We start from the raw sequence: 27,765 nt of genomic DNA on the forward strand, positions 1-27,765 counted from the left end.
GTGTAAGGATTTGTGGTCTGTCGCGCTTGTGTTACAAATTCAAAGAATAACATGTTCAGTTGTCGAAAAACCAGAAATAAAGTTTTTTTTTTTCCTCTTCTTCTTTTTCTTTCCTCTTCTTCTACAGTGTGAATTTCAGGGTCACTGGCACTGCTCGCGAAGTAATCTTTTCAGGTCGAGCCTCTATCCAGGCTTTGATGAAGTGCGTCGTCCTGTGTCATGGACAGACAGTGAAGTGCTGGCGCTTCAAGCACAAGCGTAATTATGCCGAGAGCGAAGCTTCCTCCGTCATGGAAATATTAGCCTCCGTCGGCGTTCAGCGTGAACAGCACCCACCATGGATGAAGTGTGCTTTTATTAACAACCTCTCCACACGCCAATCACGCCATATTTATCAAAGAAAATCATTTGCTGTGCCATTAAAATGATTATAATTACATCCCGCAGTGCTCATACTATATGTGCACACAGATATACCATAAGAAGCTTATATTACCAAATGGCTGATTTAGACTATCATAAAAGTTGAAGTGGAAGCTCATGAGCTTTTTTTTCTTTTTTTCCTTCTTCAGTGTTTAACTAACTGTGCCGTACAGGAAGTGACCGACTGTCACCGCTGCCAGCGGATGATATGCCCGTGAGTCATTACTCACGCTTGTTAATGGGATTTTATTGGCAAGATTAACAGCTTTTATATCACGGCGGAGGCAGCACGCCAGGTAAAACAGCTGCTGCTCATATTGTCTTAGTCGCAGGACATGGAGACGTGTATATTACTGGAAACACATATGACTGTAGAGCATTGTTGACTCGCCGTATACGATTGTTTTTCTGACCCATCTTTAAATGCACATTTGGTACAAACACTGGCTTGTTTTTCTTGCGTTAGTGGAAGCAGTTTTATGGTTTTGGTGAAGGGTCAGTGAGCAAAATAATCACTCCATTTTGAAACGACGGCACCGATAGTTGCCATTAGTTTCGACTCAATTGGCTCTTTGTGCCGACGGGTCAGGTGACCGCAGCGAGTTCACACACGTGTGCGCTTACCTCGCGCCGCGCACCTACTATCGATCGGAGCGGCACGCAACGCACATCTGTGCGCGCTCACGTCCACACTCACACACTTAAGGAGAGCGCGGAGGGAGAGAGCCTCAGCATGCAAGGTATTCAAGCTATGTGCGGTCTGTGTGTGGATACAGCTTGGTACAATCGTAGCATTTAGACAAGTCCTAATTTACTTAGGACGGCCTCGCAGCATATGGATGCAGCCACAATGGCCGACTGATAGAGAGACAAAGGAATTCCAGTCTTCTTGCGTTTTAAAAAACTCAATTCAGATCTGGTCATAATGGCTCAGCTGTCCCGACCAAAGGAAGGGCAGAGAATAGGGTGCCTTGTGATTTTCCCCCTTTTCACCCTCACCCTCCCTCGCTTTTCTTCTTTCTTTTTTTGTGCTTGAATCTTTTATCTGTGTTATTCACTCGGGACTCTTCAAAGTAACAAGCCTCCTTCTTTTTCCCCGGTACTGGACTTGGAACCCAAATTAGAGACTGCTTGATTAGAGCAAAGAGGAGGGAGCCAAGAGAGAGGGAGACGTGGGTATTGGACAGAACAAATCGCACCCCTACAAAGTGCCTTTTATCCAAAGACCCCAAGGCTCAAATACCCCCATCCCTCCCCAAGCAACCATGGCTCTGCTTGTTTTCCTCTTATCATTTATTTAGTCACCCGGTGATGTTTTCTGCCCTACTTTGTGACGTTTAAAAGAGGCAGGAATCTCAAAAGGTGAACGCTGAATGGGCTGAAACTGAACAAGGACACTGTATCGTCTCCTCCTCCTGGTTGTCAGTCTAGCATCTCTGAAGTTAACACTTTGGCTTGAGGAGGAGGAGGAGGAGGAGGAGGAGGAGGAGGTGGTGGTGGTGGTGGGGGTGGGACAGGAAAAGTGCCAGCACAGCGTGACCAGTCACTCCTGGGATCCTCTTCCTCTGCCGGGCCGGTATTGTCCTACTGAGCCTCAAACGTCTAAAACAGGGGGACGTCACATAATGTTAAGTCTGGGCCAGTTTATGTAGCGCCAAGGCATCGCTGGTCTGTCTGTCTGCCATCAGGAGTGCAATGTGAGGAGACATGTTAACAGTCAGACCCCGGGACACACCGCTGTTAAAAGCCATGCAATATGCAGGAAACGGCCTCTTTTGTCAGGCTGGTTAGACACAGACCACGACGCTGCTGCTCTGCACCGCTCCAATAAAACTTTTATCTGGATTTTTAAAACCGATCCATAATTTAAAGCAGAAAGAAAGACTTTTTTTTTTCTTTTTTTTCTTACACTAACCAGTCAACAAAAAAACACACATGAGCCTGATTTTCTACGAAGAAGTGCTTCACGCTTTTAAAGAAGAGCGAAACGGAAGCATCCAAACGACACATGTGAATTCAGAGGGCACTTCTGCCTCCGCACAGTTCAACTCAATATCACAACAATGGGCCCCCTGTTAGTATTCTTTTGGTGTCTGGGCAGAATTGAGCGCTTCACACTCAGACAAGTTCATCAGTTCCCCTTCACATTCTTGCACTTCTTTCTCTACATAGTGCAGACACTATTGAACTACTGTGTAATCACATGAAAAACATGCTATGAGACAGACTGAGAGGACATCATTGAGCCCAGATGTTTGGTTCGCAACTCAAGGTCGTCTGTGAGGCCCCAATTTTTTTACCTGCTGGATTATTTTATTTTTTTAAATGTATCTCTCGTTGTTCCCCTTTCATGCCTTCAGTCCCTTCCTCCATCGCTCCACCGCTGTATTGACAGCTGTGATTTATTGTGACGTCGACGACGACGACGACTGATGCATCTCGTAAAGGCAGCTCCTTCACGGACACGGCCAGAGGTTAATAAAATTGGTTCTGATTGTATCAATTTTACAGATAAGCTATTCACAACAAGTGTCGCCGGGTGAATAAGAAGTCAATTCAGCCCTTGGAAACTGCACACAGCCCCAATGAATGGCCGCTTTTAGGTGCTTTTTTTTTTTTCGCGAGGAGGATAAATGGAGAATTGCAGCTCTCTTCCATTGCAGCAGAGGCAGAGTGAGGTTCAGACAAGCGTGCCAGTAAATTGCCCTGAATGGGTTCTGGAGGTTGACAGGGCCTATTAAGACAAACGGCTTTCCTCATCGAAGAGATAAAATAAATCAGGTGTTTAGTCAAATTAAAATAGTTTGAGTCGAGGGGGCCCCTGGGAGCGCTCGCAGAAACCAAAGACAGATGTGGCCAGAGACGAGAGGAAGACACCCAGGAAGGAATTCTGCTTCTCCTGTTGGCCCCGGGCCAGACTTCACTGTACCGTTATCTCCATCTCTGCATGCTTTTATCCCCCTCTCATATTCTGTGTGTGTGTGTGTTTTGAATGTTCTCCCAGATCAGCTTGTCACAAAGGGTTGCAGTGGCAGGAGAGTGAGTTACTGTCTAGCCTCTCACTGGCAATTATGTTTGCTGTGTAAGTCAATGGTAGGATCACTTAGCATTGATTAGGCCGAGGGAGAGAGCGGTGCAGCTGCTCCGTCTACTGCACACACAGTGTGGACATGTGACTGTAAACAGAGGAGTCAGCCTATTGGGCTGTCACTGCACAAGAGACAAGCGCTCGGACTTGGTGTGATGTTTGCGCCTCATTCCTGAGCTCACAGTGCAAAGCACACAAATTCTTTTTCGCTTCGGAAAAGAAAATATTCTGGCGCAAGAGAAAGAAAACTTTCTTCCCTGCTCATGAAACGCTCTCGCTCAGTCGCTTGTCGTCTCACAACTTTGCTCAGTGTGCCACGAAACCAGCAAAGGAGAAAGAAATTCTTGACTGGAAGCGAAGGAGGTCTCAGGAGTCAAAGATCTACTGTGTTATAGATTTATGTAATGTAAGGATGAAAACTTCAAGATAAAAATGGTTTCCAACACTTTTGAAAACGCGCATGGAACATCGAGCTATTCAAAATCTTGCACGTTTAACGAGTGTTTGTTAACAAATCCTGAATCACAAGCAGAAATCTAATCGTTCCTTTCCTCGCATGGGCCATAACCTACATCCACAGCGACGTTCAAAAGAAATCCATTCTTAACTTGCACAGTTTGAAGGCCAGAACAAACACAGAGCCAACACTTCCTCTCATACTCACGACTGGTAGTCTATCATAAGCTGCCACCTCCGTGCGACAGCTCCCTGCGGCATTTTATCCAAGTGCCGGAGCGATTCCTTCCCCTTCCTCCTTTGAAAGCTGTGAACACCGGCAACAGTAAAACAGACAACTCCGGGCTCTTTGTGACCTCAACACTCTCTTGTGAATTCCCTGCAGTTGGTTGCCGCCTGTGTGGTTTTCTTTGTACTTTATATTGAGAACAGCACAATAGCGCAACACAATGAGCGTTGTGTGCAGCACATGGTCTGAAAATCTGGCTTTGAAGGACGAAAATAGATCTGGGCCGATCATTAAATGGACCAGTCAGCTGCCTTGAGAGTCACAACTGAATCTAAACTCACTTGTTCACCACAGTAGTAGGTACTCTATCGTCCCTGGAGGGGGAACTATTTCTTTTAGTGAGTAAAAAACACACGTCGAGTCATCGTTTGAGTGTTCAACATACTGCATACACACAGTTACTGTGGCTCACTGGCAACATCTCTGTTGATGCAACAACGCAAAGACTATTATTCTACTATATATTCCTATTATATATTCTATATATTCCTTATTATATTATCCTTTTACTTTTGTTTTTTATCAATTTGGATGCTGCTCAAATCAAAGGTACAATAACCAGGACCTTGTCTGTACTTCACTCTATACAATGGAGCAGTTGTTAAACTTTTTCCTGCAGACTTTCCTCTTATCTTTGCAGAGAAACACACACACTTGTATCTATATTTATGATGCAAACGCTCCAAATGTGCGTTTCTTTATTGCACTTGTGTCCTCACATCTCCTCTCTCCCCCCTCTCCCCCTCTCTCCCTCACATCTAGGAACTCCAGAGAGCTTGGCAGAAAAGGAACACCAGCTCTCCACAATGATCACCCAGCTCATCAGCCTGAGAGAGCAGCTTCTGGCGGCTCACGACGAACAGAAGAAGCTCGCCGCCTCACAGATGGAGAAACAGAGGCAGCAAATGGAGTTAGCTCGTCAGCAGCAGGAGCAGGTAACCGTTTACCGGCTTTACTCTCTCTTTCTCGCTATGTAAAACTCACACTTCACATTATAAATGAGTTTATTTCTCTTTTTATCCCCCATAATAAACCCCCTTTAAGTACATTTGTTACAAACTGTCAGCTCTACTCCATATCAAATTTCATGCTTGAAATGCGCCAATAAAAATCCGACTCCTCCGTAGAAATTGTGGAATAATATTAGATTTAAGAGACGTGATATTCGACATTGCCTCAGACGTGTTGGTCATGCTCTCTCGCCCGCATTTATGCCGGGTGGTTGGGAAAACGTTATTATGACTTGTACTAACAAATGCGGCGGAATGTGTGAATTAAACGTTGTGTTAAACACGGAAGTCTCTCTATATCTTATAAATCGACTCCTATTAGAACAAGCTTGGCATTAGATTTGCAGCACAAATCAGGCCAATGAGCCATATTGTACAAATCAGCAAATTAGCCGAGGCCATGAAGTGTGTTAATGTCTGGGAAGAAATAAGGACACAAACTATCCACACAGGCGACACTTTTATTATCACCAGCCACTCTAATGGCTACGAGTCAATTATCAGCGAGGAGTTCACTCAGAGTTTTCTCAGCACACTCTCAGACCTTCCTGTGGTAGATGAAGAAATAGACCATACCTTAGAGTGATGCATTTGGTCATAGTACACTAATAATACATTAACAGTATTGATTCCCCAATCAATGATGTTCATTTGCAAACGACACTGAACTCTGTGGACACTGCGGGGATAAAATGAACAAGAGGTATCAGATGTTTTATTTTCTGATGTTATTTTGAAATGGAGGAATATTAATGAAATGGAGGGAGAGAGAGAGGGAGAGAGCCTGCTGGGAGCGAGAATGTCATCAAGCCATCAAGATACAACACAGTAATTAACTGTTGACACTCGTGAGGAAGCCAGCACAAATTAATCTTGACACATTTGCAGACGACCGATATCTTACAGTGAACACTTTGTAATTATATTTAAAAATGAAAATTAAATGACACTTAAAACTAGGTTGTCACGCTCAATGAAGTGGGCATGTAGAGAGAGAGAGAGAGAGAGAGAGAGAGGGGGTCTGCTGGGAGGAGAGAGATCTACTGTGTGGCTGCTCATCACTGGGAGACCACTGTCACCCCAACACCACCGTGCACCTTTCTCTCCTTTGTTCCCTTTTTTTTTTTTTTCCACTCCATCTAGTGAAACAATTAGGCTTTCTGTCTTTCTGATGCTGAGCAGGTCAAAAATGTTGATTTAGAAGAGTGAAAACCTTGTTGGAATGAAATTTTAGCATGCAGTTTGTCGTCTATTTCACAAAAAAACTGTAACTCCTAGATGTTTATCAATTATTCTGGAAGATGGTTGCCATTCTTATGTGACAGGCCAATTGTGACTCATCTAAATTAACACATTTTGTTCAGATAAACTTGAGAAATGCAGTAAAATAGTATACATTCATTCAAAGGTTGAGACAAAATGATGGATCCCAAACACGGGACATTTTTGAATTGGTCCGTTTTATTTTATCCGTAATATCAATATATCAATCAATAAATTTTTATTTATATAGCCCTTTACAACACCCACAAGATATCCAATAATATATGTGCAGACACAGGTATTTATAGGAAAATTATATAGAACATGCCCAAACAAAAAATTGCACCATATATTATTGCCCATTAGCTGCACTTGTTTCGAAATGTCTAGAATTTCCGGAATTGCTCATAGAAACACACACATCAACCAGCCTCTTACAGAAACACTGTATCAAATGATTAAATTAAATCTCCTCTGTTTCCCACCAGATTGCAAGACAACAGCAGCAGCTCCTGCAGCAGCAGCACAAAATCAACCTCCTCCAGCAGCAGATTCAGGTCAGTCAACGTGCTCCTAACCCCCAACACTCGCGCTCTCACGTCTTACAGTGTCTGTGCACCACCGCTGTCACCATGAGCCAAAAGCAAATGCCTGGATTTAATGGCACAGATCAATAAAATGAAACCCTCACGTAAATATCACTGCTCATTTCTGTCAGCCTCTCCTTCTGATCTTTTTTTGGTCTTTCATTTCTGGTGTCAAACTCGCGCGCGTGACTCTCATCAAATGTTAATTACCTGTTGGTAATCGTGCGGGCTTTAAAATATGGAGGGGAATAATTAGCACATCTTACCGAACAAAAAAAAATAAGAAGGGGAGAGAGTAACAACAGCTAATGAGTCGTGTGGAGGTGGGGGGACATGAAAGAGGCTGGTAAACGCCTCGGAAACAAGTTTGGCCCAAAGGCCCACGTCGCACGATTTGACACGGATACTCAAACTTATGTGTGGATTTGTATTGTTTCGCTTATTAATGCAAGATCTCCCAGAAACTTGATAACTGCTGTCAATTCAAAATGTATTTCATTTTCATTCATGTTATTTTTATTTAAAAAAACGTGAAAGACTCACAAGCCAACCTGCTGTTTAAGACATGTTACATTAAGTTCTTGGCAATTTTGTGTGTTATTTCTGAGTTTTAAACAGTTTTATTTCATCGGATTCTATTCTGCACCTTATATTGGTTGCATTGATTGCTAGAAACAACCACGTTGGACGACCTCTACTCATTCCTGTGTCTGCCTGGATGTGCATGTGTGGTTTAGTACAAAGGTTGTGTAGGGGGAGACCACCCAGGCTGTGTGTTGCTGGACATGGTCAGATAGTACGGTGTCATCCAGGGTTGGTACAGTAACTGTCCATGGTCAAGGCTGCGAGCCTGGCTGCCTGTACGAAGCTAACGTTATCCTTCTGGGAGTACTTAGTGTCAGGCACGTCCCTCTCCGTTTACCTCCTCCTCCTCCTCCTCCGCTTGTTCCTCCAGCAGACAACTCCCAATCCTCTCCTTTCATTTTATGTCTTCAAAAACACTCGCGTGCAATAAATTGTTCTCCCGTCACCTTTTAGCTCCCGTCGCCGGCGATACTTTCTCCGCGCCCGCGCTCGACGGTACGCAGACCAAACAAACTTCTGCAGTTTGCACGACAGCCGGATTCTGCCAAACGTGACGTGGAAATGACACTTTTAAGGGCTCTTTGCAAGAGAAAGGCCATACAGTCAACGTGCTCTCGAGAAGCCAACAGTCTGGACCTTTCACTTCAGCTGTGTGGTCTATTGGAGAAAATATTCATTATTACTCTTCACTAAAGAGAAGCATGACACTCTGTCTAGAAAACACTCAAATATGAAGTACCTTACACATCACCGAGGGGCTAGTATTACTCCCAGCATGGAGGGTCCTTTACTTATGCTCATTGAGCATAAGGGCGCAGCCCTAATGCATCTCACTTTTAGTGGCCCTTGCTTTCATCGCAGAGTTAAAGGCAAATGATACCTGAAAATTCCCCTTGATGCACAGTTTTTACGAGAGGATGGCGGCTCAAGTGTGTGCAGGAACACACTTCTAAATATCCATTTCAAACACTTGAACAGAGATACAAGTAATGTCCTTTCTTGCAGAGCCCAGCTCACCGAGCTTCTTCTCCCTTGGTCAAAGTGAGCCACAGATCTTCAAAAAAGCGAGAGAAAAAAAATGAAAAGCAACATCCACAATTAAACAAAAGGTCTCAGGTTCAGACATCTGTGAGTCCGTCAATCTGCCTTTTTTCACACGGGACTTTTTTTGATACACGGGAGAAAGCAGGCAGGAGATTCTCTCTCTCTCTCTCTCGTCTGGTGATGGCCACTGCTGCCATTCTGTTTTCATTACTGCTTCCTCTTAAAAATGCCCTGGCCATCTTAATATACAACAGCTTTGACTTAATTAGTTTTGTAAACAAGCTTCCAGCCTGTATGTCGCAGACATTTAGCAAAGTGGTGAGCAGTGTTGGGAGATTGAGTTACTCTGCTATTAGCATGGAGAGAGCACTAAACTTTATTGGAGACCCTACTGGCCATCAAAGTCCTTCTGTTTTGGCCTCGGGGAGGAAACGGAGAGAAAGCCTCTTTTTAAGGCCTTGTATTGATGACGTAACAGATCACATCAGTGGACATTGTAAACTGCCCGAACAATAAAACCGCGGGGATTGCAACTGGAGACTGTTGTTGCCGTGTTCTGAGGGGAATCCATCACCAGTGTGCAGTTACAGAGGTTTAGAGCAGAATAGCGCTTTAATCAAGTTTCCCTTTTTGAATAGCCATCTCTCTCTTTTTATCCTTCCTCATCATTCCTACAAGAGAGGGAGTGAGATTTGGTCTTTGTCCTTCAGGATTACAATGTCACTTGTTTTAAGATAGCAGATGTTTTGATTGCAGTGTTAGAGGCTTATCAAAAGTTAAAGCTCAAGGCTTTGTGTGTGTGTGTGTGTGTTTTTCTCTCCCCGACTTGTTTGTATTCCTTCCTCCTCGTCGCTGAAATCACGCTGGCACTAATTCAATCCCAGGATTAGATTAACTCGTAAACTGATTTAGTTGAAAATTTGACACATATGACAATATTTATTAGCAGAGCTCTGCTAGTCTGTAGCCCGCTTTGCTTCTCCCTCTCTGAGTCTGTGTGTGAGCAGCGGGAGACTGCAAAAAGAAGGAAGAAATAATGAGCACCTCATTTCTGCTTTTCAATTTGATTCAGCTTAGCATCACACACACTGATCTTTATTTTTGGTCTTTTTTTCAGTTTTTACAAACAGATCCACTTTTGTACGGCCCCTAATGGACGAGCAGTAGGCAGGGAGTGCGAGCTCCTAAGAAGTGAGCAACATTTGAGTTGTACAGCGCGTCGACGTCTTTTCCGATTACACACTAAAATAAAAAAGCCTCCACGAGGCACGACGCGGCTCTATGAAAATAAAGTGAAAGCCCTGTCCCTCACCTCGCATCCAGCCCTCAAGGAAAAAGACACAGCAGTGCACATCCTCGCACACATGCACAGAGGTGACGGTGTACAGCTCACAGGCACACGGGGACACAACGCATTGATACACACATCAAGAGAATAAATATTGGCTGAAAGGTCAGGGTGAACTTTATCTCCGCAAACAGATTGGAGGAAGCAGAGCTGCCAAGATCAAACAGAGGGTCACTTTTAATCCAAATCATTTGATTTAAATATTGTTTTATCCGTCAGGAAACGTCACAATATCATGACATTGTGGTTTGTCATTGGAACGAAGCCGTGATGTGCCGGCGCTGAATAACAACAAGAAAAATCTCATTTAAACTCCATTTAAAAAGGAGGAACCAGAGGTTAAAATAGAAGGCCGATATATTCTTGTTCCAAGTCCAATTATATTTCGCTGCATTAACCAAACGATCCACAGGGTTGCACTTCACTGTAGCTATAGGTTACTATAGTTACTACGCATTTGAATATAATATTTTTAACCCTTTTTTCAGTCAGGCGGTTGCTTACTTTCAAAAATCTCAGTTAAAGTGAAGCATGTGTTGAATTTTTTTTTTTTTGCCTGTACTCATCGAGATGAATGCGCGACTATTGGCGAGCTTTACATCTGCGGCTATACGTCACGTCATTGCACAGATTTATCCCGGGCTTCACTTACTCGCGACTCAAGGACATCCACGCTCTCATTGTGATGCTGTTCCGGTGGAATTCCGCTGAATGGTTCGCATACTTGGGGTTAAAGGCCTAATGCAACGTAGACCATCAATCCGACGCATGACCTTTGTCACCGAGGAGCAGTTTCTCCTCTAATAATTGGTCTGCATCCGTTAAACTTGGCTGTTTTCTCGTCGCTCGCGAGCCGCACTCACGCTAATTATGCGTCACTTTATGTGCGTTTGCCTAATGCTCCATAAATAGTTATCTAAGCAGATCCATGACTAAAAAAAACTGACGGTCGATCCCGATACTGTTGTTTTTAACCATAAAAAGAGCTACGCAGTCAAAGAGTGATCATTTAATAATAAACCACACATTATGGTTAATATTTTAAATCAGTCTGCTGACTGAAATAAACACAAAGCTGTATGGTAATTGCGCCAAGATAATAGCGCTAATTTGTGTATTCTCAGACGCTTTTGTTGTCGTCTCAGTGTGAGACTCGTAATAATGCGCTGACAAAGGAGGAAAAACACAATGTTAAAGACAAACGAGCAAGTCCCCAATTAGCACAGCTCGACTGGAACTGTTAGCGCCATAATAAGAGAATAATAGAGCAGGGAAATGATAATATGTGTATGAGTGTGTGTGTGTGAGTGTTTCTGTGTCGACGCCGCGTTGCCAGTTCTTTCTCATGTGTTAGCCTGCTAGTAAGATTACGAGGGGGCATTAACGGCCCAGACAGACGGGCTTGGCCCTCGCCCAGCGAGGCTCAGCCCTGCGCGCTCATCCTCCATTTAAGGAGACTGTTAGCTGATGAAGATGTGCACATGCAAGACCGAAGATAAAAGAAAGCAGTGACCCAACTCATTAGCCCCCGTGATTTAATATATTGACACTCTGATACAAATAATTCCGTTTAGTGGCCTCTATCGGCGGGGAGGGAGGGATCAATTTAATTAGTTATGAAATGTGACTCCTTGTCAGGAAGCATGAGGAAACGCTGACGTTAAACAAAGTCGTGTGCAATTTAAACAATAAAGCCATCGCGGCCCTGTTAAAACTTAATGACGCACAGAAAGGTGTAATAACCTCGGCTCAGCAGTGGCAGTGATAGTCTGCTAATGAAGCGGGAGTGGCTGCACAGTTGGCATGTAATACCATTTGTCTATTAAAGCAAATTCAGTACAGGAGATGCCGGTTGAACGGCCTAAGGTCTGTGGGTTTCTCTCATTAGGCTTTCTCCTCTGGATGAAATGAAAACCCACGTATTTACATTGACAAAAGAGTGAGGGCATTAAGTAACTATATTATATCTGCAGTCTCTTATCACTAATTTAGTCGCAGCCAAATGAAACATGCTTGTTTGTGCCAATGACTGTAGACAAACACGGGTCAATTATTGATGCAAATGACACAATAAAGCCCCGTCTTTGTGTAATTGGCCTTTGTGTTCCGACACCTCTGCTGTTTAAGCAGCAATAATTAAGAGGCTCCGTATGAGAGGTGCCACATAAGCGGCGGTGATGCGTGAAATCACACCTGAGGGTCTACTTAAAATTAGTCACCTGAGGGTTTTGTTAAGCAGCCGCGGGACAGGTTCATTTACGACACAAACTTTCAGCTTTGCCATCCGTCGTCGCGAGAGACGAGGAAAAACCAACACCAGCGCTTCATTCGCACTGGATTAAAAAAAAGCTGTTTAATCCTGGTTTTGAGCAGGTTCCCCCCACCCCCCGGTGTGTTTAATCAGCATTCATTCATTCATTCAGGCTAAATGCCTGAGGGTTTTTATCGGCATTTCTTCGTTGTCTACCTCATTTTTGGCAGCGATTGACGTAAAAAAGCGCATTCTTCTTACTTTCTACAACATGTGACGGCACCCAATATTTCCACGTCGTCTTTCATTTCGTAATTCTTTACTCGTCCACTGACTTTGAAGGCGGCGCAGTTTCATTTCATGCACAGATGAAACAGAGCAACCACGGGCAATGGGAAGGATGTTGATTCACATTTATACATGCTCATTTTAAGGCTTAAGACGGACGATAACCACATTAAATCTATACTCTACATACAGTGAAGTATTTCTGTGCTCAATCTGAATATCACACCTGTCTGGAGCGCCACAAACCAAGCGACTTAACGCCCGTCGTAACCCAACACCTCAAAGGGAAAATATCAGTTGAGGGAGAGAACACATCCTCCAGTGTAATGCTGATTTTATTCCCTCTCCCTCTGTGTGTGTGTGTTTTCTCTGCTAATGTTGTGCAAACTGTTGTGTCTTTGCGTTGGCTTTGCGCGACCGTCGTCCTCCGCGGCCGGCACACTCACAGGGAGCGGGAGCCGCATTAATGGGCTCCACTGTGTACGGGCAGCCAGCGAGGAGAAAGGGGCGCGTGTTTTCTTAGGGCCGGGGTGGCAAAGCAAAGCATTCAGCCCATGGCCCAATGTTAAAAAAGGAGGTTTTTGTTTTTGGGGGGGGGTGAGGAGAGTCCAAGCATTCCTCAACGGAACACAATGAATGGGCCACTTTGTGTCGCCGTGTGAATTGTGAATAATTCTGTTTCCAAAAACACCTATTTTTAATTTCCCTGCAAAAAGAAAGGCGTAGTCGCTTTGTCCGCCGTTTGATCTCGCTGCAGCGTTCCTTGCCCACTTTCATATTTGAGTGAGTTTAAAGTCTCAACAACACACTTGTGTCTCGAATAAACCCGCCCCTCCTCGCGGGCCTGTTCTCTGCCGAACGACATAATGGTCTGTGTTGTTTTCGGTGGCCCGAGCAGCTGGGAGGTAACAGCGGAGACACAGCCGCAGGTCTGTGATTGGACGAGGGGACAGAGAGGGAAATGGTGGGGACAACAAATTAGGGGTGGTCTACTGTTTCCCTGTCGGACAGAAAACACTTTGTCATTACAGCCGCAAAAGACGCTTGTGTCTCCCCACCCCCAAACAAGGTCAGAGCACACAGAGTGTTGAAGAACACAGTTTAAACCCTAACAGTTACAGCCTGACATACTTAAATCAGTTTATTCCCCACTACCTCTCACATGGATCTGACCAGTCCGTGTCTAATGTTCTTTACAAACTCACTCGCCCCCCCCTGGAATGAGGGTCAGAGGCATTTCACTTACTCTCATTTCCATACAGCGAGGTATATGCAGGATAATGATGCTGCCCCCTGAAAAAAAATCCCACTTGTGGGTTTGTTTGTATCTGTTCTCTTTTTTTGCCGTCATTACACATGCTGTTTGAGGGAATCCCCGTGGATTTAGCCAGTTTACTGCAGAGCAGAGATTAATTTTAGGGCCAGACCTTGAAATTCTTTCTTCCACGTCTGCTCACAATTCTTTAGAAATAGAAAACTGTTGAGACGATTGTGAAGCGCAGGTTTGTGTTGCTCTGTGTGCACACTACTCCAAAAATGCACCAAAAGAAACATACATTTGCAAAGTGCAATTTGCTTTTTTTTTTGCAAAAAATGAGTTTGAGCGGCGTACGTAATCACCTGCACTTTGAGTGTTTTAGTGCCAGTGAAGTCGGTGTGGGAGCGGTGGAGAGGAGGGATTCAGGCTGGGGTGTGTTAGATGGGTCAGAGGGTTGGACTATACCCTGCTTTCAAGCTCCCGTCTTAATATAGACATATTGGAATGGCTGTTTTCCAAGAAGGCTTGTTTTACTGTGTAAGGAATTAGTGGAACAAGAAGTCATCTCTTGCTTATTCCCTCTGCGGAGCCTGACCTCACTCTTTATCCTGTAACACGACTGACGTGCGGTGTCGCACTCAAACTTGAGCAAACGGTGTCTGCTCTTAATCAGAAAAGCAAAGTGTGACTTTATTATGCGCGTCCGCTATTGATTTCCAGGTTTTACACTCATTTCAGACGCAGGAAGGAAGTGAGGAGAAAAGGTCAGAGGCTCGACAAGGACAAGGGCCCTTTGTTGGTGACCCCGACCTCTCCGGGGTCCGTTTGCCCTCCCATTCCCGTGTGCTCATTTCCAGAGCGGACGGGGCAGGAATAGCGCGAGTGGTAATATGAAGACCTTCGTTCAAAGGCAGGAGTCTGGAGCATCAAAGTCTAGTGCAAACCTATTGATCTATTTGTCTGATTACCATTAGCTACAGACAAATTCAGACAGCAGCGCACCTCTGGTCGATCAATGCGGTGCGTCTGCCGTGTCTTGCAGCAGCAGCAGCAAATAAATGACCTGCAGTAAAGGAGTAATATTTGTTTGACGAACTGCTGATTGTTTCATGGGGGGGGGGGCGGGGTCCTGAGGCTATACACAGAGGATTCAGCAGAGTAGAAGTGCTTCCACTGAGTGATTTTCCTGCTGGTTAGGCTCCGGTACAGCGTACACCCAGCGGGCTGTGTACACAGTGGCGGGTGTTAAACATATCCTGCTGTCTAGTGTCAGTTTTACTGTGTGTGTGCTGCTGTTGGGACGGAGCCAGACTTGCCAGCTTCCTCGAGATCACTTTCCCTTTAAACAGATCACAAAAGGTGATTTCTGTTCGCAGGCGTTTGGTGCGCGGCTCAGTGGAGAGCACGCGGGCGGGGAATGAAGTGTGAACTATCAGTTCTTACAGCAACAGCTGGAGTCTATCCACCCTGGGTGAAATTACAGATCCCCTCCTATAGAAAAATGTGAAAAAGGAAGTTAGCGCGAGCTGCTGATCTGACAGCTACTAAAGTGTGGAAGTAATTTTATTAAAATGAGATGTCAGTGAAACACGAGTCCTCCACTAATTACTGATGATTGTGATCTCATCCCCATGAAAAAGGCCTCTATTATAATCTAAATGATTTTACACAATTAGGAAACATTATCACCATAAGCCCTTCAGAGCATGTTTTGGCTACTTGTGGTCATATTGTTTCCCGCGTTTTCGGCGCGAAAGTGGCTGTACCTTTTTCACCTCGCTTCCTCAAGACAAACGAACGCAGATTATAGCCGAGATAAGCATCTGTTTGAGAGGTGTGTTCAAAGGTGTCAAGTAGCAGATAATCAGGATATTATACCCAGGATCTCACAGATGCTTTCATGCTAGAAACCGTGGAACGAGGTGAGACTGAGGCAGACGTCACAGTCTTTTAATTAAGTTAATACGGACTTTTTTTTTTGCTTCACATACAGAGTACAGCCATATTTAAATCTTGATATATACATATATATATATATATATATATATATACATATACTCCCTATGTACAAATGCTGCCGAGTCTTTTATAATATTTTCTGCATCTCGGCAGTAAAACAGTTTCAGATTCTGACTTTCAGCTGTGTAGCAAAGCTCGAGTGGGCTCAGTGCGTGGAAGTGTAGGGTTTAGAGAGGGGGAAGCCAGCAGGGGGTCTTCAGCAGGCCTCCTCTGTGTTTTGTACAGACTCTAACAGACACTGAGGAACACGGGTGTTGACAGGGGTCCAAGTGAGCGCCGCAATGTGCTGTACGTCTCCATTCGCGCGTTTATGGAAACATTACTCATTACGTGGTGTTTTAAATCGCACAGGAATAAAAAAAAAAGGCATCTATCGTGTCGCCGGCTGTATTTCACCACATGTATGCAGTGGATAGAAGGAACTCGATGTGCGTCATCCGTGAGTGTGTGTTGGGAGCTGTTGGGAGAAAATTGACATCAGTTTCTTCAATATCAATATAACAATGGTCCAGAATAATATATGTATGTATATATATATATATATATATATATATATATATATATATATATATATGTATATATATATATATATACATATATATGAGAATACACAATTAGATTTTTTCTTCAACTTTCACCCGGGACCAAAAACGTAATCTATTTCCACTCTATCTTTATCCAACATTTTACCACAATAATTATCGATATTGATTTATTTGTACATTTCGTCCCGCCCCAACTTCCTTTATACTGTATATATGAAAGAAATGTAATCAAAAAAGATGAAAAGTCACACATTTATGCCAAATTATGCGACTAAAATGCAGCGGGAGAACACGTCGCAGATGTGATACAACTTAAAATGTGACTAAAACAAACCAGATCAGCTGCTCAATAATCCTGTAAAGGATCTATAAGCCTGCGGCCGCCGACTTGCCGCGGAAGTGCGAGTCGGTGCTATTTATCAAATCCCAGCAACTCCTTGAGAGGGAAACAGATTGCGCGCTGGCCCGCTACAGACTTCATCAGGTCATGTGAATTGATGATACATGTTGCAAGGCGGCCGAGTTCCCCCAGAAACCTCTGCTGGAGCGCGTGCTGGCAGAGACGGGGGCCTCGGCCAAGTCTGTCTGACTGATCACTACAGATGCTCCTCTTCAAGTATTCCGAGTCAGATCCTTAGTGCCGGGTCTTGGGGGACAAACAATAGCACCTGTTCCTCATAAGATAGCCCATTCATGTATCTTTAATGAAGCCTGGGGGCAGATGGTGTGAAATGACATTATCCAGTACTTAGCAGTGCTAAGACAAAGGAAGAGCAGTGCCAGCACAACAATGGCGCTGTATTTACGAGGAGAAGGGAGGACGCTGCCCGAGTGCCCCGCTCACATCTGCTCCACTTTATTCTCCGACTCCTCAAGATCATCTTGGCAACGGAAAAATCCCGGGCACTCAGCCCACACGTGGATGAACTTGAATGAGAGTGGAAGGCAAACAGTATGTGAGCACTTTTTTCCTCTTTTAAATTAACTTCTTAATTTTCCTACTAATTTGCTTTAGCAGTCAATTTTTTGTTGTCGCGAAGACAAAGCGTCGGTGAAAATGTTGGGATGTGCTCCGTCAGTGCGCCAGCTGCTAATCGACGGCGCGACTAACCTCCACTGTTTGTTGCCACCTTGAAGCGCCTCAAAATTTGATTTGCCTTTCTCTGACATTAGTTGCCGTAAATTAAACTTTAATGTGCGCAGCTCATTACCGCAAATCACGGCGATTCCGACTCAATGCATTTATTTCCCCTTCAACGCGCATTCACGCTCCGTCTTGCCTCGATGAATCTTGTATACTCGGCCCCGTATTTTAAAATAATAATAGTGATAAAAGCTGATATCCCAGATGAAATGATATCATTCGCATTTAATGTGCGGTGGAGGGAAAACAGGGCCGATATCTGATGCCTTTACAGATACGCCGCGTTTAAAGCTGCCGCGTTTGCATCACCTCACTTCCTCTGCTCTCTTGGCTGTGCGGTCGTCTTTAACGTTAAACTTTTAAACCAGCTAACTAGCAGCCGAGAGAAAACCGTTCTTTATTCGCGAGCGAGAGCTGTGAATAATTTATGACGAAGGGCTGATTTAAATCATCACTACTGGAAACAGAGTGAGTGACGTTTTGTTTTCTGTGTTTGGTTCAAATATTTGGCAGTCAATAACATAACTTCGATGACATAACCTTTTATTTACTGTTGAAGTGTGTTAGTTCATTCACGATGGTTTATGCAATACATCTGTAACGCACACACACGGAGGCATGTGGACTTGAGGGAGTCTCTTTCTCTGTCTTGTGACCACCACACAGTCAGAAACAGACTCCATCTGGTTTTACAGTCCAAACACACAGACAGAGAAAAACGGTGTTCCCCAGTGTCTCACCCGCCCCCCCCACCTGTCACTGGCCCTGCCTCATGTTGTGACATTAATTATTGTGTTTTTCCATATGTTCCATACATGCGAGGCCAAAATCCATCGTTCATCCATTTCAGCCTGGAAACTTGGAACACAAATCCCTACAAATCCCCATAAAGCAATGTTTTATTTAGGGTCATTCGTCGCAGTCTCCTCGGACGTTTGTTTTTTTCTGCAGTGACAGCGCATTTTTACAGAATTACTTTGAGAAGAATGACACACTTTTCTATTCTTCTGCGGCGCACTCCCTGCACTTGCACTTTGGTAAAAGCTCCGTAGACATAAAATGTTTCTGTTTATTTGGATTTTTCAGTTGAGCTCTGCACCTCTGGACGGATCAATAAAAGTAGTTTTAAGTAGTTTCGTGTGCTCGCTGCGAGGGACGCCGGGTGCAGCCACTTTGGTGCAGGGTCTACGGGGGGACGAGCGCAGGCTGAAAAAGTGGAGATCGTAGCAGACCTCAGCCAGAACATGGGTGGGGAGTGGGGAGTGGGGGCAGGTTGATTTCATGCCCCAATGCAGCGGCGGTAATTGCACCCAGACCCGTTTTATTGCGAGTTGATTTTAAGGAGGGATGAATGGAGAAACATTCTGTAAAGTGTTTATTTTGGGGGATGACCTTTATTAACCCATTTTCCAGGCAGGTTCCCCTGAGGTAGGCTGGCTCAGTGCTAGATTAACTATCGCAGGCCCGTGGTAGCAGAGCTGCTCCTCGTCATAGACTTTCAGGAAGCAGGACGTGACAGTGAGATTGGACCTTGCAACACGTGCACAAAAACATGCCACCCCTGACACACACACACACACATGCGGGGAGTTTGTTGCCGATATCCCCAGTAGACGAGTCAGCAACAGGCTGCGCGGTGAAGGTTAGTATGGGAGAGGAACAGACGCGGTCGGAGAATGACATTAAAATGAAATACAGCAAGTGGCGAGTACTTTTCAACCAGCTGCTATTTTTCCTGTGCTGAAAACAGTAGTAGTAAATTACTGGATTGTCTTCAGGCTTTTATCATCCCAGTAAATGATCATCCAAGATTGTGTGACTAGTTGATCTTCCCTCGAGGAGTGTGTGTGTGTGCTTGTAGAACACTTGTTGGCGAGTGCCTCTTTCAACACATGCAGTATTTGTCTCCAGATGCCTTAAAGACCTCTTCGAGCCTCTTCCGCTCTCTGACCCACACGTCGCCTCCTCTACCTGCCGCTGAGACAATGTGCATATGAGGGGGCCTCTGATGTAGAAAGGTAAAAAAGCGGTGGTTTGGATTAAGAGCAGGCGGAACTCGGCTCGGCTTGTGTGAGCGCATGCGGGCCGACATTGGCGCGGAGCCCCCCCCTGTCAGCACGCGTTAGGAGGAGCTGTGATCTGGGCTGTATGTTTCTGTGAACCGTGCCTGTGCTAAGGCCTCTCTCTGATCTCTGCTCCCTATCTGTTCAGCAGGTCCAGGGTCACATGCCTCCGCTCATGATCCCCATTTTTCCACACGACCAACGCACTCTGGCAGCCGCCGCCGCCGCACAGCAAGGCTTTCTCTTCCCCCCGGGAATGTCTTATAAGCCAGGTATGCTTGCAACTTGATTTTTGACTTCTCCCCCTTCCCCTTTCCCTCCCTCCCCCCTCTCCGCTCGCTATGTCTCATATGCATCATCACAACTACAATCCTTCTGCCTGTAGCCGTTACACAACTCGACATGCACCAGACGCACGGTAACCGACATTCACACTTGAGGCCACTGACATGCTCTGCTCTGTCTGAACTTGGACTCGAGACCAAGCCTGGGAATGTTCTCATGTGAGTGGAACAATAGATATGGGCAGAGAAGCAGAGGAATGTAAACATGTCTCTGACATGAAAGTATCCTTCAGGAGTGAGGAGTTTTTTAAGTATCCGCTGATCCAACAACACAAAGGATCCACACCCTGAATAGAAAGTCTCCCTGTTGTTACAGACGATACGCTATCTTCATTTCACACAATTATGCCCATTTGACAGCAAAGTTAAGTAATTAAAGAACAATTATTAGATGAGTAGTTTCTTTGGACGGGGTTAGGAACAGGTTTTCACTGCTTGTAACAACAAGTCTTTTTCTCCTCCTTTGTCTTTCAAATTGAGCAAAGACAAGCGCCACAGCTTTAAAAACATTAAAAAATGTTTGCCGCAACACGTTGACTGATGTTCTGCCAGCAACAGTATCCTCATACACCCTCATATTATAGTGGAAAAATTAAAGATGTGCTACTGTAGTTAAAAAAACGATTGTTAAGACAAATCTATACATGTTTTGTATTAAACCTCAACGGAACTCTGAATAGAAGGAAACGGTGTTGCGTTGATGAACGCCTCGCTGGTGTGTTTGTGGAACAAAGAGCGGAGAAAGGAAGTCAGCAGGTTCGCGGCGGAACATCAAAAAGGTGTGGTAGTGCAGTTAATGAATTAACTATAAAAACCACAGGATGAAAAAGAAAGTCAGCTATTTTGGAACTATGGAGCCATGACAGCTTAAACAAAGTGCCTGAGGGGGAGTCTTTTACCAGTGTGCTTTCTGCACTAGATTTGACAAGGAAAATGTTTTAGTTCAAATAACAGGAGCTATTATGGAATCATGGTCAGGGGGTCGCCGTGTGCATGGTTCCTGCATAATTCATGAGTTCATGAAGAAATAGCAAAGGGGGTCTGAAAATGACTCTTGCAGTGAGGAGAGGTATTTTCTTTAAAAAAAAAAAAAAAAAAAAAAATCTATTATTTCACCCGCTACGACACAATATACACAATATTTCCAGAGAACACAATGTTATCATCGCCACCCGCCGCGCACACAGGATGCTGCCGCGTCCGTCCTCCATGAAGTGAGTGGCCAAGCGTTCACTTCCAAGACTAAGGCACACTAATCTGATGTTATCATTATGAGACAGCCCCCAGGGGCCACTGCTCATGACCCCCGGGGCCCTGCGGTGCTCCCGTGGAAACGGGGTCATTCTAGCGCCACAGTAGCAAGTCATCACGCCGTCCGCTGGCTGTGCTCAATGGCCTGCTCTTCCACGGTTAGACAAGCACAGCCGCCGAGTCGTCGACTCATCTGTTAAACAAATAGGTACGAGTCGGACTTCCCGGTCTGCGCGCACTGTTGACACAGACGTGGCAGCGTTCAGTCTGATGTGCCTCTAATGAACCTGCAGAATGATCTCACAGCTCTCTTTGCGTTCCGCTGACAGGCGACGCTTAAAACTTTTATTTTTATTATTATTTCTAGTTTCTTCAAAACATTAAAAGTAATGGAAAATTTCAAAATAAAAAATATATATATGTTTGCAAAAGCCTTATAATATAGACACAAAATAAAATAAAATGAATGAGGAATTGAATAATCATGCATTGACTTCACTGTGCATGGAAACATACTGAGAGTGCTAGAAGATCAAGTTTGAGTGGTACAGTGATATTTATGCATCACCATTTGATCTGGACTAATAAAAAGGCTTCAGCTACTGTACATCTGTCAGCCCTGAGCCGAATGATGTCTTGTATTTCAGCATCACATGAGCAGGGAAATGACCACGGTGTCACCTGCTCTGCTCTCCAGCCACCGGGCATGGGATCGGCCACGGAGGCTTTTAATAAAACAACAACAAACAAAACAAAAACGCAGATTTAGGGTCCGTTCCGCTGCCTCGACACAGACTGTGTGCATCCAAGACGAGTCGGACCTCGGAGCAGTGGTGGGGCGCTCACTTAGCACATGACCCTCCCCAGGTTTCACATGACATCTAAAGACATCCAGCCATTTATTATTCCCAAATCCGACGTCACGGAGAGCACAGGGCAAGGGAGAGACAGAGAGAGAAAGTGATACCAAAGAAAGAGGAGGTATAGAAATAACCACAGCGCGCACACGGCCGCACATCCAACCCAGCACCATTTGAAACCACTTCTGCTGTGTGATTTTATTCGCTCCTAAATGGGGATTGAATTTCCGCGGCTTGTATCACATTGTGCTGCGCTGTACAAGATTGCAAAGTGAGGCGAGCGCGCGCGAGGGCAAAGCGAAAGAGAAGGTATATACGTTTACCTTGTCTGTGGCTTAATGGCTCCATATGTTTGTGAGGGGAAGTGACAGGCAGAAGTGGGGTCTGAGCGAAGGCCAACTACCCCTCCCCTCTCACACTGCGTGTCCCCCAACACCCCCCTACTCCAGACGAACACTCTCCGTGCTGCCCCGTCTCACTGGGGCTGTTGTGTAAAAGCTCCAGTACCCCGTGGGTATCACTCATCCTGCAGCCGCTTTATATCCCCGTCTGACAAACATGCTGATGGCAGGCCAACCGCGTGAATAGTAATGAATACCGCTGCTATTTGGAAACCTATTCTTTCTCGCTTGATCACAGTGACAAGCGAGATAAGAATGTGTGTGTTTGTGTGTGTGTGTGTGTGTCTTTACCCTTGTTATTGTGACTGCACACTTGTTCTAACCAGTTCACATACAAGTGCTTTCACTCGGCTGCCAAAGCTATCACTCAGACACAAACAATGTAGTGTTGAACAATAGCCAGACAAGTCTACAGCTGTACGGACTGCCTGAGAGAACATGCTGGTCCTTTTTACATAACCACTAATTGAATACCAGGGGGATAGTTAACATTTATTGTGAACACACACGCACACACACATGCGTGCGTCCATAACTTGTTGAAATATTTTGCTGTCATGATATGTTTCCAAGAGAGAAGTGCAGGTGGAGGAAGGAGAGAATGGTGTGAAATGTTCCCAAGTAATCCCGCTGCAGTAGCACCAGATTAGCCTTTTGTTAATGCAGATGTTTGGGCTCGGAGCCGAGGGCTCGTTGCGATGTGCCACATTGCTGTGGCAAAGCAGCGCCGGGCCCGGCGGATCCGTGTTGGCACTTGCCCGGTCTCATTGTCTGAACCTGTACGCATTGTTGTCTCTCCCCTCTGACAGGTGATAACTACCCGATGCAGTTCATTCCATCCACGATGGCAGCTGCGGCAGCGTCAGGACTCAGCCCCCTCCAGCTCCAGGTATGTACGGCACTACGACAAAGAATGCTCGGGACGCCCGCCAAGCCCTGGGCAGGGAGAATGGCTGAGCAGCTGTACGCTGAGTGACGAGCCGCACACTAAATAATCCTGGAAGCCCCTGGCTAACACGTGCTGATCGTCTTACATATGTCATTTATCCCGTTTTATAGAGGATTTATCCCCCCAGCAGAGGAGCAAGGAAGATAATAGTTATTAGCGGGAATGAGAATCACATTGGTTTCCTTAATCGCCTGCCAGTGAATTTATCACGGGACACCTGAGTGTGTAATCAAACATCTCCTTTTTTTCTTAACTGGTATATGTTGTTTTTCTATAAGGAAAAAAAAAAAAAGTTTGTGGTACAGTATGTGAAGCTCAGTAGGGATTATTAAGCAACAGAAATGTTGGGAGTGGTTCCAAACCCTTCAGGCTTTTCTAACAGCTTTTAAGAGAGCTGAACCCAGGTCATACCTTCACCTGAGGACAGAATGCTTAATATAGATAATTAACTGCCTTCAACGCTGCACGCTGAGAGAAATACTATTGTTACCACAGACTTTTATTCCCATCAAAGATAAAAGAAGCCAACTTACATAACTCGTTTCTATAACTTTCCTTTGCAGTTTTGAGTAACTGGATTTGAAGCATATCTACAAATCAGTATTGTTCTCCAAGAGCGAGAAAAGGGGGGAGAAAGATTAGAAAGCTTAAGTCACTGCAGCATCTCTGTCAACAATAGCAAGAAAACTCAAGTGAAACATGTGATTCTCAACAGCCGACAAAAAGATTAAACCAGGCACGCTGAAGTATTCTTGCACACGTGTCCGTGAGAGCCAAAGAAGGAGGTCGCATGAGTAAATATGTTGTTGGAGTTTAGTTTGTGTATCAAAGCAAAGTCCATTGCAAAGGAGTGGTTGTTCAGACAGACAGACAGACAGACAGACAGGCACGCAGAGTCTATTTACGGTGGTGTATGAGGTCAGATGAGACAGTCATATATCTGAAGGTTGGGGTGAGGAGGGCAGGCAGGTCTGCAGTCATTAATTCTGATTATGCATCTAACCCTGGGAATGGGCAAAAACACTGCCTCCAAAAACCATGACTTGGCCGACCTTTATAGAACACAGTCAACAAAAAGAGGTGCATTTTCCATTAATTGAAGTCTGTCAGCCTGTCACATATTCCGCCTGCTGGCTGCTATTTACCCTGCATAGAGACTCCCCTTAAAACAGCAAGGCAAGTCAAACATGCCCTTTTCTCCATGGCTGGGATCAACAAACCATGTGACCGCTGCCACTTCCTCTACAAAGCACTGAGAGCCCGTTATGATTAAAAACATCATATCGATCCAGACGGCGAATTAAGTTACAGTTGTCTCCTCCCTTTTTAAAGCAATAATAGCACCGGCGCGCGCGCCGTCTCCTTTAAAGTTAACCCAGTGCATGGAAAGTTATATATAGTTTACTTTTTGATAATCGATTCATCGCTTTTTTTCATGATTAAAACAGGATTTCTGATTGTTTAAGCTTCTTAAATGTGAATATTTTCTTCATTTCTTTGCTCTGGATAACAAAGAAATAATAAAAAGTGAATCATTTTGGTTTGTGGACGAAACACGGCAATCGAGAACATCGTCATTTCCAGGTTTGACGAACACCGGTCAACATTTTTTAAGGTTTTCTGATATTTTATGGACCGAACGATTCACCTGGAAAACAATCGACCGATAAATCGATGATGAAAATAACGCCGTTAGTTGCCGCTCTAAACTTCTAATTCAAAGACTAGTCTGTCTATTTGTTTGAACTGGAATTACTAAATGGAATGAAACTGCTCCGCTGTCACGTCGTACAAACTGATGCCTCACGAAGCTCGACGTGACAATAACCTCACCCGTAGCCCGTTTAAAACTTTTCAACTTCCATCCCCACGTACACAACACACACAGAGGTACACACAAGTCCCATACACATATGGCTGAACCCCATTAAAATATCTCTTCCTGTCAGCTGCATGGCAACGTATAATTTCCACCAATTTACTCAGTGTAGATTGTGCAATATATGAACCTTAAAAAATGATCTTATTGGAAGAATTAATTCCCACAATGCTGCAGAGGTAATGTGATCAGCCATCCAGTCAGCGAGCCTCGCCGCTCCGTCAGTCTTAATGTTGGCTGCACAGCCTCTCCACAATCTCCTCTGTCATAACAGTCTGGGATCCTCCCTCCTTCCTCTGCCCTTAAGAGAAGAAAACCCGGCGAGGTAACAAAGGCTTAAAGCTGATGGATGTAAATGAATCTTCTAGGAAGCTTTTGAGTGTTGGAGACTGTAATTTGCTTGTCAATACAGGGTGGTAGCATCAGTCTGGTGGGCTGGCAGTCTGCAAGTGGCTGTCACCAGGCGTTGCTGTACCACAGGGCAATTTCACTCAATGTTTCCCTGACAGATTGGCTCTCGTTCTCCAACTCACAGGAGAGGAGGCGGGTAAACTATCCCTGCGCAACATGCCCCTCTTCATTAGTGCCCACACAGAGGCAGGATGAGCCCAGGACCAGCAGGAAACAATGGCTCTATCCCCGCCTGTCCTTCTCTGATTACAACTGACACCTCTCACCTAACAGAGGAAATTGTGCTCAGATTGTACCCCCAATCTGTCTCCACGCCTCCTATTTTCAATTGAGCGGAGACACAAGAAGGGCATTTCCCTAATTCTACAAAAGAAATTTCTCTTAAGGGTCACACTGTCTCCGCTATTTGTCCATTTAACATCGGTGGTCAAGTGAAAAACAATTTACTTCAGGTCAACATCGACTTAATGTACATCACCCTTCAGTTAAGAGGAGAGGGAGCTTTAAGAAAGTCGTGTTGTTGTTGTTGTTTTTTTCATTGGAAGCAGGACTTTGGGGTTTAAGGATTATTGGATGAAACAAAACATCTGGGTTTTCTGTGCGCCGCATCATGGACTAAACAAATAGAAATCTTTGCTTTCACTTAGTCGAAGCCTCGTTTTCTTTCTCGCTCTTTTGCTTGTGTGATTTTTCCATCTGCGTCTTGCATCTCAGTCTGTGTTTGCTTGGCTTTTTAACCCCAAATTGTCCATCACATCCTTACAGCATTATGCGTTTGCCCAAACCTTTAATATGAGGACCCCCTTTTGCAAATTACAGAACAAATTTGTGCTAAAATTACAACTGGCAAACAGCGGATATTATTTTGAGGTGGTAGAAGAGACTTTTGCGAGATAAACAAATCAATAATAACTTTATTTAAGTTTAAATGTATTTAAATCCGCCATGAGTTATCATTACAACTCATCCGCCATCATTAACAAGTGAAGCACTTTTGACTTTGAAAGGGGAGGAGGATGGGAGAAAAGAGAGAACGGACGTACTGTAGAGAGCAGCTGTTTCAGTGTTTATGAGCAGAGGAGGTGGGTCTTTGAAGGTAACCCATGATGCTAGCTCGGTGCTAATAGGACGGCTAGGTGAGCAGCTGGATGGAGGCAGTGGTGAACAGAGGGACAGATGGACAGATAGAGTGGATAATGCAGTGAGCAACACTGAATGGGGGGGTCGGCTCTGGGGCCCCTCGGCTTCCACACAAACACTTGCATTTGTGTGTGTGTGTGTAAGAGGGAGAAACTGACAGAGAATGACTTTCATTTCTATTTTATATAAATACTGTAGATAAAACTGCTGTAGAAATAGAAGAGAGAAAAAAAAAAGGCAAGAGGTGGGAGGAGGGGTAAGAGCAGAGCAGAGCAGAGCAGGTTGGGTGCCAGCAGATGAGACAGATGTTGGGCCATACTGGAAAGCATCGGCACAGTGCACCAGGACGCTTTCCTCCACTCCTGACATCTGGGTCTAGCCTGGGTCAGCCTGCCTGGTCGCCATGGGCAATGAGCCTGTACAAGCCTTGTGGCAAACGGGGCTGGCGCTGTGCTGCCTTTTAAATGGCGTGGTGCACTGAAGCACAGTTAATGCCCTCATATCCAGCCCAGTGCTCAGCACCCAGGCCGGGCAGAGGTGAATGAGACATTGACTGACACACACACACTCACACACACACACAAGTGTGATGAAAAGATAAAATGCACGTCAAGCTTTATTAACTATTGTTTAGGTTGTTAGTCAAATCATTTTTGTTCCTCTCTGTATTTATTTGCTCTTTTTTTTGCATCTTTAATCCACATATGCATGTGCTGCAGCAGACGTAGAAGTCACAAGAAAGGCATGATGGTTTTTTTCCACATCGTGCTTTATATCAAGCGACACCAGCGCCGTTGTTAATAAAACAGAAGCCGTCCATTGTGAATGCACATCATGCTTTGAAAAATGCCCAACATCATTATCAGCAG

General features: G+C 44.8%; 1 protein-coding gene across 4 annotated transcripts in view; it reads left to right on the forward strand.

The window, feature by feature from the left end:
- Positions 1-27,765, forward strand: part of sox6 (SRY-box transcription factor 6) — a 123,669-nt gene that overhangs the window by 69,077 nt on the left and 26,827 nt on the right. For 3 of the 4 annotated variants that reach the window (XM_044029639.1, XM_044029642.1, XM_044029641.1), the window contains 4 exons: positions 5,019-5,191; positions 7,018-7,086; positions 19,810-19,933; positions 23,327-23,406. In XM_044029639.1, the coding sequence (XP_043885574.1) occupies positions 5,019-5,191; positions 7,018-7,086; positions 19,810-19,933; positions 23,327-23,406 (446 nt within the window). The remainder of the gene's footprint in view (positions 1-5,018; positions 5,192-7,017; positions 7,087-19,809; positions 19,934-23,326; positions 23,407-27,765) is intronic. The other variant, XM_044029640.1, reaches the window with a different exon arrangement.

This window comes from Solea senegalensis, linkage group LG7, assembly GCF_019176455.1.
Source record: "Solea senegalensis isolate Sse05_10M linkage group LG7, IFAPA_SoseM_1, whole genome shotgun sequence".
Classification (NCBI taxonomy): domain Eukaryota; kingdom Metazoa; phylum Chordata; class Actinopteri; order Pleuronectiformes; family Soleidae; genus Solea; species Solea senegalensis.